Below are 15,728 nucleotides of genomic sequence, written 5' to 3' on the forward strand. Positions count from 1 at the left end.
GATATTTCAAAATCTATTAATATATAAGTATTTGAGTGACTTAGGCAACAGAGAGAACCAAAATAAATCTTTACTGATTCAAATCTGCTGTACATTCTCCTCTATGGAGACGGGTGATGTTGGAACACTTCCAAATAAATGAATGACATTATTCTTGTGTTTTCTATTAGGAATGATTTAAAACACTCAGAATTTCTTTGGACTGAACTGTGTATCAAGTTAAAAGAAACAGAGGAGAAGATTATAAAGGAAGAAAGACACCTTGAAGAGTTAGTAAAGCAAAAAGAAGAGATACAGGAAGATGCTAAATCTTGGAACAACAAAGTGAGTTTTGAATATTTATAAACAACCAAATAAATAAAACAAATATCTTTTAAACTGAAAAGTACATGAAATTCTGTGTGTTTGTAAGTTATGGTTTCCTGTAATAGCACAAATGAAAGTATTTATTTTGAGTAAATTGAAAATATGTTTGATATAATGGAATTTGTTCATTATTGTGTTACAGTAATGTAACTTTGTTTATGAAGAGTAATAATATAGCATCTTACAGTACTTCATGGGACTGCTGCATATTCCTACTTGGCACTGCTGACCTTTTCAAACCTTCTGCAACGAAATGCATGCTCAATGGAGCTGCATCAGTGCCGTGTTGAATCAGTGAACATTGGAAGCTGAGAGGTATTGTGATTGTCCCTCTGTACCTGGAGCGATTTCTGTTTTACTTTAAAATTCTCCTTTTTTTCTTGTTTTCTTCTTTTTCTACTTTATTTAGCATATTTTGGGAACTCTGCACTGTTGCACAGTTTATTTTAATATTTGAATTGAAAGGCCTACCACAGGTTAGTTGTCGCCAATCCAGTTTTCAAGAATCTGGATAACAAACAGATGTAAGTGATGTGTTGTGCTCTTCCGTGTTCACTGAAGCAGACTCATGCAGCCACTGTTTATTCTCCCTGGGGGAAATTTTCCATATCACTGCTTACTGTACAGAGTCTTCAACCTTTGGGCCTAGAGTGATATGCAATGGAGGCAGCAAACCTTTCTCAACAAGGAGGCTTTATTAGCCTGGCCTTTGAATCTACATTTGGATCCACTGTCTATGGCTGTGAAAGGCAGGTGGCCTTTTATTTCAAAGCCAGGCAAATCAGCAACAATCTGTGCACTGAAGAAATCTGTACAGGGTTGGGTTTACTACCTGTAGTTCCTAAGTCTGGGACTTGAACTGAGGTCTCTTTATCATGAAAAATGTCAGTTCTGAGATGTGAGCTTAGTTGTGCTGACAGCTCATTGGTGCTGGGGCCAGCACTGACTTCTAAAAATCCTATTGGTGCTGTCCCTTTTTTCATAATGAGGACTTCCCAGGTGCTGAAGAAACCTAGTGCAAAACTAATCCTTACTGATGTGTTAATGGCAGACCCTTTTTTGACACAGAAGAGCCTTGTTTGTTGGAACAAGCTGGTGCGGGAACTCCTTCAGTTCAGTGCCAGGATCTTTCCTGGCTCCAAAGAAGCAGCATGAAGATGTTGATGTGGGCTTAACCTCAGCATTGTTTCCAAAACCTCAAGTGGGTCTTCACTTTGACAATACGTTAGTACTGTTCTCAGCTGTCCTCATGCACAAGGATAAGAAAAAGGGATGTAGAGGGATCTTCAGTGCCAGAGATCTTGCCAGGGTCCCAGAAGAGGGGACATCGTTATGGGTCCAGGAAGCATATGGCTAAAGTTCCTCTGAAAGGCAATCTGACTGTGCACCGTCCCTTAGAAGGAGCAATAACTAAAAAATTGAGCCAATAGCATTAAAAAAAGTAATTACTTTTTACATTTTCTTTTTTATCAGTGTTCTGAAGTTCAACAGTTAGTCATAAAAAACAACCACATGGGAAAAGAGGACAAATTAAGTAAGCAGAAATGAAAAACCGCATAATACATATCCAAAAGTTATAATGGACACATTATTCTTGTCCACCAATATAAATATATTCAGTTATCAAACCTGACTTATATTTTACTGTCCAAGTAAATTTTAAAAGGTTGTAAAATTTGCCTGTATAAATCCCAGCTGTTTAATGATTTCATCATACAAATTAGAGAGAGAGAGAGGAGGAAGGTATTTATACCCAACTGATATGCAGGAGCGAGAGAGGGGGTTACTACCTCCATAGGCCATGCTATCCATTTTCATAACCAGAACAGGCAATTTTTGGTTTAAAAATAGGCTGCTTTAAGCTAGGAACATCATCTGTGGAGCCACTTGAAGAGTCATTTTTGGGTTTCAGGCCCATCCCTTCCACAGACCTCAATGTGGCTGATTTGGTTAGGAGCCAAATAGTGGCAGAGCTATGGTTCTTGTCATCAAATATTCAGATGGTGAGTCCTTTAGATTTCAGGTCATGTCTGAAAAGCCCTGATATTCATAGAAATTATTTTTAAGTAGAACTTAATCAATGAAATTGATTTTAAGCATGTTTGTTGGATTACAAAATAAAAATATACTATAGGAGAGACTGAATTAAGAGCCTCACAAAAAAATCTTCATCTACAGAAATATCAAAATAGTCCTATATACGACAACTAGAAATTATGAAATTTGGTCTTTTAAAACACTCAATAGAAGGCAAAGATGTAAAGCCAGACTATTTGGGGAAAACAAAACTAGATATACAACAGTTTTTGGATCTAATTTCCATGGTGCTGTGGTGTTCTTTTTACTGTAACAACAGAGTAATTTTAGTTCAGTTCCATTCATTTTAAATTACTGTTGTATCAGTTTGCATTTTTACATTCTCTCTCCTTTCATTGATTTTTTTTTTTTAATGTTTGTTTTCAAGGATGAGTCCCAGGTCTGATTCTTAGAATCCTTTTTTGCTTCAGTTTATTACTGTATTTGGTTTTAGTTTCTTTAATTCAGCTTTCACTTCATGTTCATTGGAATCTCCCAGGTTTTCACTTTGCTTTTATGACCATTATATTTTGTCTTTAGGGTCTCTTCATTTCAAAATATTTTTATTATTAAACATCAGACTTTAATGTTCTGAGAGTCAGTGCCATTGTAATTATAAAATAAACTTGAAGCACAAAGTGTGACATGTAATCATAAGAATCCTATATTCAGTTTTATAAAGTGTTTTCTGTGTAGTATTTTTGTTGTTGGTGTTAAATTAGTAGTCAGTTTCCTTGATGGGTCAGATTCTTTCTCTGTAAAGATTTTGAAGTTGTGTATGAAGGCTTTATTTTGGCCAAGTTATAAATATTTGAAAAATGTTAGTTCTGTGCAGCTGCAGGCTGGGGCCATGCACTGGAACTGAGAGCAGGTAATCTGTCTCTTCTGTGCTGTCAGTGCCCCCCCTGCTGGGTTAAGAGAACATAGAGAAGGAAGCTGCCTTATTCAAATGCAGTGGGGACAACAGCCAGACCTGGAGCAGGGGAGTAGATTGGGACTGAAGGCTGGCAGGGATGGTGGAGAGAGAAACTGGGATTGGGAGTTGTGGGGAGAGATTGGGACTGGCTGGGCAAGAAGACTGGGCCTGAATGTCAGGGAAGAAAATAGGGAGGGCTGGGATTCTGCCAGTGTGGGGGAGACTGAGATTGGATGAGGAGCCAGGAAGTGAGACTAGGACTGATTGGGCAAGGAGACTGGGACTGGGATCCAGTGTGGCAGTGAGAAGCGGGGAGACACATGACAATGAGATGAGGTGTGGGGGAAAACTAAACTGTCTGGGCAAAAAGGCTGTCAGAGGGAACCTGGGGAGGGAGAAAATTGGAATGGGTGGGCAAGGAGACTGGAAAAGGGGGATGGAAGACTAGGACGGGGAGTGAGGGGAGAAAAGGACTGTGACAGGGAGTCTGGAAGGGTGATACTAGAACTTGCTCTGTAAATAGATTGGGACTGGGATGAGAAGCCTGAGGGGTGGAGACTGACTGAGTAGACTAGGAGACTAAGATTGGGACTGAGCCAGGATGGGGTGGAGTCAAGACTGGGACAGGGAGGAGTTGGAGTGGATGAAGCAGAGGTGGAGGAGGATCAGACTTAGGGGAATAGTCAGAAGTGTCTGTGCTTAGTAGAGAACACTTCTTTAAAGAACCTGGACTGGAACCCAATATTTCTGAGTCTCGTCATTCCTCTGCTGTGAGCAAATATCTGTACAACCCACTGGCAAAGAGTTCCATTCCCTTTTAGTGCTGGTGTACATAGAGGATGACAAAGTACTACACCATTAGCTCAAATGGCAAAGGTTGATGCAATGGATCTAAAGTTTCCAGCCCTGCTGATGACTCATTTGATGATACCACAGGATGGAATTTGTTGGTTTGGTTTTTTAATCTTAGTTAATTATATGCACACAAACTATGTTAAAGAAATGTTATAAAGGGTGCAAAGTCAAGTACTCAAAAGTTAGGAAATGCCAGACTTAAGGTTGCTTATGCCACCTTAATTTGGCTTCCCTTCTGGGTATGCATTATGATGCAGTCTTTAATTACATAATCACATACTGTTTTCCACAGGACTCCTACCTCAATCAGTGCACAGGATGAACCTGCTCTGTGGATGGAGCACGGTTATGTAGTGAAGGAGGATGTTGAATATAGGACTCCTGCCTCATTTGTTGCAGAAGTTGGAAGGTGTGTAGTGAGTAAGGAGGCAGCGGACTGCAGGAAGAGAAAGGATGATCTCATGGTTAAGGCAGTTGAATGCTGCCCTAGAGAACTGGATTCTATCCCTATCTCTGCCACAGAGTTCCTATATGATGCTAGGCAAGTCAGCTAAACTTTTTACAGGAGGTCACCTATTGTGTATTCCTCCTTTTCTGGGTGCTCATGCTGAGACCCAACAGTCTGATTTGCAGAAATGCTGAGCACTTATAGCTGTAACTGAAGTGAGTGGGAGTTGTGCTTTGAACATACAAAGTGCTATATAATAATTGTAAGTACTCTGAAAAGTCAGATCCTAGCATTCTCAAATTTGGCAACCAAAGATACTTTTGAACTGTATTATTATTTATTATTTGTATAATCATAGCATCTAGGAGTCCTCAATCATGGACCAGGACCCCAATGTGCTGGGCATTGTAGAAACAAAGAACAAAAAGACAGTCTCTGTGCCTCAATTCCCCATCTGAAAAATGGGAATAATAATACATTTCACAAGGGTATTGTGAACATAGATTTCATGAATGTTTGGGAAGCATTCCAATTATTAGCATGATGGGTGCCATAGAAAAGCCCATGAGGAACTTAATAATTGTGTCTTTAGAGCAGAATTTGAATTGTGTGCAGTAGATAAGGTATAGTGCCACACATTGAACAATGAGGATAAAATAAAATATTGAATAGCTGCTCATTAAGTGATCACAGCGCAGTCTCTACACTGAATGAGACAGGGAAAAATAGTATGTGATCATGTAATTTAACATTTTATCCTAATGCATATGCAGAAGGGGGCTGAATTAAGATTGCAGTCAGTGTTTGCTAATTTTTGAGTACCTGACATTGTAACCTTAATAATGTTCTTCTAACATAGTTTTTGTGTGTTTAATATATATTTACTGTTCTTTTCAAGCAGGTTTAGATTGAAGAATACAGAATCAGAGAAAAAACTAGACTTTGTACAGCTGTAGATATGCAGGGTGAAATTTTCAAAAGCACTGAAGTCCCATTTCTCAAAAGTAATATAGGCTCATAATTGTCTAACTCTCATTGACTTCCAATGAGAATTGGACTCTTAGGTGCTTATGGGTGTGTCTTCACAGCACAGTTAACTTGAGTTAATACACTCAAATTAATTGCACTTGAGCTAACCTAGCTTGACTGAGGGCTGCTCTACACTGAAAAAATTACATCAGCATTCATCCACACCCCTGAGAGGCATAGTTAAGCCAAACTAACCCCTGGTGTAGACATCACTAGATCGACAGAAGAAGATGTGCCGTTCTTTGTTCTCATGAAAATTTGTCCAAATCTGGCCAACTTATAAATTTATTACTGTGGCTCATTGTTAAAGTGCTCTTTCAAAGCCTCCTTAAGCTGTATAACTCTGTGCTGAGCTCTTCTAGTAGCTCTTGTGTCTGGCTGTTCAAACTTAGCAGACAGCTGCTCCACCTCCACCTTTCACCCTGGTGGCAACTTTCCCCCTTTGATTCAGAGATGCACCTCTACCCCCATATAACGCGACCCGATATAACACGAATTCGGATATAACGCGGTAAAGCAGTGCTCTGGGTGGGCGGGGCTGCACACTCCGGTGGATCAAAGCAAGTTCGATATAACGCGATTTCACCTATAACGCAGTAAGATTTTTTGGCTCCCGAGGACAGCGTTATATCGAGGTAGAGATGTATTATACCGGACACAACAGGCAGCTATAAAAATTGTGAGGTTTTCTTCATTCAAAGCACATTCAACTGTCATTCTTCACCTGCTGAACTGCTCGTTGAATCTTTTCTTGGTGTTGTGGAGGCAGCCAGTGTATGGCTTCATGAACCAGGATCACTGTTGGCATTTCAACAATGCCCATCATAATCTGCCAGTTGGAAATGAAAGCCCCAGTTTGTAGCTTTCTGAAGAGTTGTGTATTCTTAGAGATGTGAACATCATGCACCTTCCCTGACCAGCAAACTTTGAAATCGGTAAATTGTCCCTGGTGGTCCACTATGCTTGCATAACCATAGAAAAGTAGCCCTTTCTGTTGATGTACTTTGTGGCAAGATGCTAAAATAGAGATATGCATGCTGTCTTATCGCCCCACCTCAGTTCAGTAACCCCTGTGCAGGCTCCACGCATCAGTCAGAGATGGTAGACAGCGAGGAGGGCCGTGTGAGTTCTTGGAATTTTTAAAAAGGTGCAAAAATTATGGGATAGAGATGATGTTATGGGATGGAGATAATTGCAAGCTGACCCATGCTCCCAGTCACCCCTGCATGACTGGTTTCTGCCCCTCTATGCATTGTCAAAGCTTCCCAAAAAACAGTGCGTTTGATGGTGGTAGGTTGCACACTGGCGTACATACCCATGGTGCGCCACACTGTGTATTGACACAAGGATTCCTGGTGAGCACTGCTGACCCAAGGAGCCAACTATGCACGCACACAAGCGGTATACCAAGTGTGGCGGCTTTATGGAAACATAACTTGTGTCGACCAAAGTTTGTAGTGTAGACATAGCCATAGCCTGAGAATGACCACATTTTTTAAAACAACACTGGAGTTACACAGAGTGATTTGATGAGCAACACAGAGTGATTTGATTAGCAGCACAGACTGAACATCCAGACTAGAATATCATTCGAGGGCTCCAAACCAGCTTTCAAAATTCTGTTCTTTGATCCCAATCTTTTTCTCTAAATTCTTCTATATATTTAAATGGAGATTTGCAGCATGTACTATCTATTCATCAGTGTTTCCTTCAGATGCTTCATGTAAAATCTGTTTTATTCCATTCTGTATCACTGAAATATTTAAGAACTAAAATCACCATGGAAAACCAAATTCTATAGTATTTCAAAAGTGTCTCACATCAAGAAATGAACGAAGTAGTGTGCTATAACTTGTAAACTATTTATCTATATCTAGGGTTAGCCATTGTTTTTCTCCACTTTTAGGAGAAAATGAACAATTTTTAAAAGGAGAGAATTAAAAAATAAAAAAACCAACGTTGTTTGTTTTAACATGAAGAAAGTAAGATTTTGATTGTTTTTTAAAATATATAATTGTTGCTGCTTCTCCAAGTGATTGCCCATATGGATTCCACTGTTCATGTGCATCTGCCCTATGCATGTGAGATCGCATTCTTTTGGCCTCGAGTGTCTGTTGGGGCCAAACCTGTGCCCTTCGAGTTCTTGTGCTCCTTATTTGAGGGCATAAAGGGAGGAGTGGCCCAACTGTCCCTCAGTCCTTTCTTACTGCCCGTGGCAGTGAGATGAAACTCCTGCAGTGTCTGCCTGCTTCTTCGGGCACTGATAGTATTCGAGTTAGTTATTAGTATTATTAATTAGCTAGTTGTTAGTACTATATGTTAGTCTTTTTGTTATTTGGTACAAAAAAACCCACACTTTTTTAGTCAGCTGATTAGCTTTTAGGCTAAACCCCTCCTTGTATATAGCAGAAGTGGAATAGCTTGTGTTCAAAAGCTACTCATCATGGGAAGTTTCAATGCTGTTTAATGATGGGCACTGCAGATATCACTTGTATAGGAGAGGTATGTATTCCTGAGTGATGATCCATATGTTGTTCCTTCTGTAAGCAGACTCAAAAAGCTAGAGAGGCTGTCCTAAAATTGTTCTTCCTGGAGCAACCTCTGCAAGCCTCTGAGGACACTGAAAGAAAAGGATGTGCTAGACCTAAGTTCTCCAGTCAGTTTCTTCCCATGAGCACCCCAGTGAGCTGAGAACCCACCCCAAGCTCCCATGCTATGTCAGTGAAGTGGCTCCAGTCATCCACCAACACTCCGGTGTCAATGATCTCAGGAGAGGGGTAGGAAGGAGCATTGCTCCAGAGATGCTAAGGCATACACCACCCTTTCTGATGCCTATCCAGTTGAGAAACAAGAGTCAGAGGTGTCTGATTCATCTTGGACTCAGCAGTTGAAGGGCCACTAATGGCCTGACAAAAGTCCTTTTGATGCCTTGGTACCAACTCTTAAGAGAGAGCAACCAGTACCCACCAAACCTGTGGACTATGTTTCTCTTAGTACCAGCCCTTCAGGACCCATGCTGTCGGTACCTGGCACTATGGAACCAGCCACCTCAGAATCGTGTTCTTTAGTGCTCAGCATACGAGTGTTTTTGGTAGCCAGGGCTTATGCAGTACTGAGTGATTTAACTGTGGGGCCAGTAATAGTGTCACCTCTCCTTGAGAGGTTGAAGATGTTGATAGCTAAACCACCTGTTATCAAGTTGTTGGTACAGCAGACAACAAAGGAGATATCTCTGCTACTACCTGGTTAGGGAGGAGGATCTAACAGGGCAAGGGCACTCCTGACAGGAAGGGCCCACTTTGGAGGAAGTGACTCCCTGATGTGTGCAGACAGGGATGAGGAGTACATTGCCTATACACCCTCTGCATCCCCACCTTTGGTTAGATCTCTCTCCTTAAAAAGGCAGTATAGACCAACCCAACATGTCAGCCAGTGCAGCCTTCGCTTCTGGAAAGGCAGTAGAGAGAAGGTGATGAGGAGCAATATCTGCAAAAAGAACAACAAATTGTCCCTGTTGCAATGTCCTCGTCCTTCCCCAATGACACAGTAGCCTTCCTCAGTTGATGCCTTCAAGGCATTCCTGGCCTCAAAGCCTTCCTCAGTTGATGACTTCAGGCATTCAGGACCGTGTGAAGCATATGGCAGAAATTCTGCATATACTGATGGAAGTGGTGCAGGAGACACCTCACAACTCCTGATATCATGCATCCTTTCATGTCTGGCAAGCTTGCCACGCTGATAAATGAGGAATTGTTGGAACCTGCAAAAGACCTGTGGCACAATGGTAACTTCTATACTGGACATATCCAAATGAGTTCAGAGAAGATATCAAGCATCTTCCAAGGGATTTGAGTATTTTTATTCCCACCTAGTACCAGGATTGCTTGTAGTAGTTGCTGTCCAAGAGCGGTTGAAGAAGCAGGGGCCTCCCAAATCTACCTCCAGGAAAAAATACCTGAAGAAACTCATTTTATTTTGATACACAGTCTACTCATCTGACAGCATCCAAATGTATGTGGCGAACTACCATGATATCTGAATTGGGTCAACCTACCACAGGAGCATTGAGAGGAACTAAAAACCATAATGACTGAGGGACAACTTATGAGCCCACGTTTCCCTTCCAGTTGTGCTGGACATGCCCAGCACAGTGGCTTCTACTACATCCACATCTGTGGTAATGAGATCTTCCTGGCTTCAGGGAGATCCAAACCACAATTGAGGACATTTCCTTTTGAGGATTCCAGGGTGATTCTTCATTCTGTGGGCCTCTGCGTTCCAGCCCCAAGAAGGCAGAAAGGCTTTCATCAGGCAGCATCCCTCTGCCCAGTCCTATTATCAGCTTCACAAGACCTCAGCGGTGCTGAGACAGAAAGCTGAGGCTCTGTAGCTGATGACCCACTGTCTCTTCCTCCACTGTTGCCCAATCTGCATCTTCCTCCAGGCAGCAGGTTTGATTCTGGTGTTGAAAGCTTGACAGAACCTCTCAAAGATCCCTTGCCTTTAACATTTTTTAGTTTTGGGAAGCCTTGACAGCAACGGGTAGTCTATCCAATTTTAGTCCCTTCCCATTCCCTACCTTCCTTGCCTATTCCAAGACTAAAGTGCGTCTCTCTACCTTCAAGAAGCCTATTTTCACATATCCGTTCATCCTGCCCATAGGAAATACCTCAGATTCCTAGCAGAACCCTTTCACTATCATTATAAGGTCCTGCCTTTTGGTTTTTCCATAGCACCAAGGGTATTCACCAAGTGATTAGAAGTCATTGTGACTCATTTAAGGAGACAGGTCTACCCATATCTCGACGACTGGCTCATTGGAGGAAGATCACTTCAGCAGGTCATCAACTTGATTCAAGTGACTTAAAGCTCTTTGCCACACGTGGTCCTCAGAGTCAGAGAAAAATTCACACTTGCTCTGAGTCAAAGCATGAAGTTCATAGGAGCTGTTAAATTCCAGATCAATGAGAGTTTATTTTCCATAAGAGAGATTCCAAACTATAGTGAACCTTATCAACCAACTTCAACTCCACCCAAACACATGAGTAAGGCTATGTTTCAGATTTATGGGACACATGGCCTCATGCACCTGTATGTGATGCAGTTTGCCAGTATTCATCTGTGCTCCATACAAGGGTGGTTGAAATCAAAGTACCTACCCAGCAGGCACCATGTGGACATGGTGGCCACTGTCCCACCAGAAGGCCTCTTCTCATTTAAACTGGTGGAAAGACCCTCTTCAGGTGTGCAATGGAGTACCCTTCTCTGTATTTCTGTCAGCCAAGAAGCTGGTGACAGATGCCTCCACTTATGGGTGGATCATTTAGGTCACTTTCAGACTGAGGACAAGTGGTCCCCTCGTCAAGGTTGTCTGCATATAAATGTCCTGGAACTCTGAGAAGTCTATTTGGCATGTAAAACATTTCTGTCTTTACTCTTGGGATCCACAAGCCAGGTACTGATAGAAACACCACAGCTATGCAGTATATCAACAGACAGGGAGGAACGAGGTCACCTTCACTCTGTCAAGAGGCCATTTAGCTCTGGCCTTGGTGTATTCATTACCAGATCATGTTGCTGGCCTACTATCTTCAAAGCATTCAGAAGTTACTAGCAGATCACCTGAACAATCAGTTCTCAGAAAGCTATGAGTGATTGACCAAAGAGCCAGTATTGCACAGCCATCTTTTGCAAGTGGAGATACCAATCAATAGACCTATTTGCCACAGGTCAGAACAAAAACTAAGTGTTCTGCTCCAGAGGGGGATTCAGTCCAATCTCTGCAGATGCCGTTCTCATTCCCTGGACACTGGGATTGATGTATGCCTTCTCCCCAAATTCCCATGATACAAGGGTCCTGAGGAAACTGAGGCAAGATGTTAGGTCAATGATCATGATAACTCTGGCATTGGCCAGGCAGTTCTGGTATTTGGATATGGTGAACTTCTCAATGCAGCCCCTTGTCATTTTGCCTGCTCTGCCTGACATAGTCTCACAGAACAACAGACAGATTCATTGTTACGTTTGCCAGCCTGGTTGCTGAATGTCTGACATCCACCAAAAGATGATGTTCAGCTGAAATTTAAAAACATTCTGCTCCGAAATAGGAAAGCTACAATTTTAGTGACTTTTATAAAAGTAAATGAAAGAGGTTTTCTTTTGGGGCCTGTCAGCACACCATCTGACATGCCCAATCACTTAAAGAAGAAAAAGTGGCTACTTATGTTACATTAACTGTGGCTCTTTGAGATGTGTTGTCCAAAAGGATTTTATAATGGTGCCTCTTTCCCTGCTATTGTGGAATCCTACTCTGGATTCTGTATTGGTGAAGGAACTGTGAGGACACCTACGGTGCAGACACGACCCCAGTGGATAATGCTGACCAAAAGAATCTGATCTTGCATGCATGAACTGTATGTGCCCCAAGAATTAAATTGATGTGTACAACACATGTCAAGGAACTGCAGTTACTGTAAAGTAACTAACTGTTCTTTTTCCATTTTTGGTATTTAATTTTTGTGTAGTTCTCTTGTTGCAAATATTGTTTTTTATTAACTTTTACATATGTTTTCCAGGTAGAGGATTTAAACAATAAAACATTGGCTCAAGAAAATGAGAACAAAAGTTTATTAGATGCTTGTTCTGAAGTGATTAAAGTGATGGAAGATTTAGTAAGTTTTTTTTATTGTTTTCATGAATTATAAGTGAAAGTCTTTGTACATTGTGTTAGCTTTAAATGATCTTCAAACCTACTCTGTCTTAATGTTTCTTAGAAAACTAGCTGGGAATCTGAACATTTGACTATGAAACAAACGTTCCTCAATACCCTTCAAGCAGTGGATGAATTGGAACGTGAAAATAAAGAACTTGAGAGAGAAAATGAAGAATATTTGCAAAAATCCAGAGAAAGGTAATTCAAACTCTGTAAAATACCTGCAATATAAACAGAAAAGTCAAAGATCTGGAGAAAAATAAGAAGCAGCATTTTAAATGAGCATCGGTCAATTGTTTCCATTTTAAGTCTTTCTGAATTAATATTTCAATAATTTTACATCACATCAGGTTGAAATCTTGTACTTAAATTGTTGGTGTTCTGTAATCCTATTCTCACGCCCACGCCCTCCCACACAAACAAACAAACAAACAAACAACAGTCACACACATGGGTTCTAGAGTTTGGCAATTTGAAAAACAAAAAATATAAATATTCTTATATTATCTCTAGATTAAAAGCACCTTCATTCCCAATTATACTTTAAAACTTTCTTCTGTGAATATGCAGAAGGTCAGCGACTGCACGGGAGGGACCTGTCTCCCAGAAAAAGGGTGAAGGAGGAGTCAGAGAACACTTCTTTTTGAGGCTCCCTTTGTAGGAGAAGTGGTAGCTCTCTCCCAGAAAAAGGGTGAAGAAGAGAGCTACCACTTCTCCCCCAAAGGGAGCCTCGAAAAATAAGTTCTCCAACTCTTTCCACATCCTCAATATTGACCATGCTGCAGCTAAGTACCTACGAGTCATCAGGATCTTCCATTATCGCTAAAGCCCAATAACCTAAGCAGGCAGGCGCACAGAAGGATAGCAGAGACGAGACTACCCCTTCTACCACAGCACTGACTGAGGCAGCTAAACACTTGGTACCAAGCACCTCCACAGCACCTCAGCTTACAGCGCCATCTTCTGGCTCTCTGGTGCATAATGCTGAGACAGCGGTACCTAAGTCTACTTTACCTCGTTCGGTACAGACATCCTCGGCACCAATCCTCCCGGCACCGCAACAATTCTGGTACCACAACAATTACCGCCAATGCCATTTTCAGTACTGGGATCTCTTGGAATGCATCAGTTTCTCCGACATAAGGACTTAGTAGTTTGTGCAGCACCGGAATCACCTCTTCTCGGTAGTGATATAGCATCGGCACATTCAGCACTATTACACATGCCAACAAACATATCTGCCTCTCCTTTTTCTAGTGAGGAGGAGGACAATGAGGAAGAAGATGTTTATTCTTCACACCACTCTTCACCCATCTAGGGAATCATCAGACCAGATCTACAAAAACAGCCAGGACATTGTTGCAGGGCTGGCACCCAGAAGTGGTGTGGACATCCATGGATGCCACCACCAATGCCATTCCTACCATATTGGGACCTATGGATGGTATATAGGCAACATTATTCCAAGCCTCCGAGCACCTCAAGGGAAAGACAGAGATGTTCCCCATCAGTGTCAGAGATGGGATCCCGTGAGTTCCCCGAGGAGACTTTTTGAGGAAATAGAGGAGGCTGTAGAGCAGGAGGTCACTCCTGCAACTAACACCTCCTCCTCTCCAGACAAGACCATCAAGCCTCCGCCACCTACAACAGGAGATGATTTTAAACAATTTCAGGAGCTGTTTAAATGAATCGCAGACACTCTCCAAATCCCTCTGGAAGAAGTTGCTGAGTCCCAACACAAGTTGTTGGACATATTACACACATCAGCCTCCTCCAGAATTGCCTTTCCCATCAATGAGGCATTCATGGATCCCGCCAACACCATCTGGCAGACCCCCACAATAATCCTCCCAATTTGTAAAAGGGACGATAAGAAGTATTACATCCCATCAAAGGGTCTAGAATTTCTATTTTCACACCCCCAGCCAAACTCATTGGTGATAAAGACGGTCAATGAATGGGGCAGACAACACCGTTCGAGGACCACCCTGTATGATAAAGAAAGGAAAAGATTGGATCTTTTTGGTGATAAGGCCTATTTGTCAGTGACATTGCAGTTCAGAATAGCCAACTATGAAGCTTTGATGGCGAAATAGACTCTCTCACAAATTACTCCAAACTTTCTGAATGTATTAACTTCATTCCTGAAGACAAAAGGGAGCAATTTAGGTCAGTCATCTCCTGGCAAGAATAGCTCTGCAGGCATCCTTAGACTCAGCAGACACGGGCGGTGCAAGATCCATCACAACTGCCATAGTGATGCGACATGCCTCCCCTTTGAAGGTCCAAAATTATTTGCAGGTAAGACCAAGTCCCTGCATACATTGAAAGACTCTAGAGCGACTCTTTGGTCTTTAGACATGTACACACCTGCACAGAAACAAAAACAAGGCAGATATTATCCATCACAGTTCTCAAGACCAGCACCTTACATACAGTCACAGAGGCAGTATGATACCCAGAGATGGAGGCGAAAACTGACATAGGCCACTCGAATCTCAAACTTCTACATCGCGACTGTGTGGATCAGAACATCAAATTTGAGGGTTTGGTTGAAGTCCCAAGAGACCTCCCCCAATTCCAGTTGCTGAAATCACTTTCTAACAGCCATCCCTTTACAGGTCATTTGACACCATTCTACCCAGCATGGCAAATTATTGCTTTCGACAAATGGGTGCTGGAAATTGTCACCACCGGTTATTCCATGCAGTTCACCTCCATTCCCCCCACCTACCCTCCCTCCCCGTCCTTCTTCAGGGACCCCTCTCACAAGCACCTTCTGAGACAGGAAGTAGACCATTTCCTACAATCGGGTCTTTTACTGAGCTCACTCAGAGTACACCTTGCAGCTATCACAACCTTCCACCATAAAGTGGATGGGTTTTCAGTCTTTACCCATCCATTTACAAAACAATTCTTACGAGGTGTCTGGAGCCTCTATTCTGAACTCAGAGTCCCAATGCATCCATGGGATCTTAATTTAATACTTCATTCTCTTACCAGACTTATGTTTGAAACCTGGGCTACATGTTCACTATTACACCTTCCAATGAAAGTAGCCTTCCTTGTTGCCAGCACATCCGCAAGACACATAGGAGAACTTGGGGCCCGCATGGCATACCCTCCCATACATGATCTTTTTCAAGAACAAGATCACTCTAAGACCACATCCTAAATTTCTACCTAAAATACCCTCTTTGTTCCACCTCAACCAACCCATCCATCTTCCCACATTCTTCCCTAAAACCCATAAGAACAGGCAAGAAGCGGCACTCCATATTCTAGATGTCAGAAGGGCACTAGTCATTTATCTCGAATGGACTAAA

At 41.9% G+C, this 15,728-nt stretch overlaps 1 protein-coding gene across 1 annotated transcript in view; it reads left to right on the forward strand.

Moving 5' to 3' along the window:
* The window catches only part of CCDC178 (coiled-coil domain containing 178), a 310,284-nt gene that overhangs the window by 53,508 nt on the left and 241,048 nt on the right, over positions 1-15,728 (forward strand). Inside the window, exons 7-9 of the mRNA XM_065399325.1 lie at positions 171-324; positions 12,266-12,361; positions 12,464-12,600. Coding sequence (XP_065255397.1) covers positions 171-324; positions 12,266-12,361; positions 12,464-12,600 — 387 coding nt within the window. The remainder of the gene's footprint in view (positions 1-170; positions 325-12,265; positions 12,362-12,463; positions 12,601-15,728) is intronic.

The sequence above is a fragment of the Emys orbicularis genome, chromosome 2 (genome assembly GCF_028017835.1).
Source record: "Emys orbicularis isolate rEmyOrb1 chromosome 2, rEmyOrb1.hap1, whole genome shotgun sequence".
NCBI lineage: Eukaryota > Metazoa > Chordata > Testudines > Emydidae > Emys > Emys orbicularis.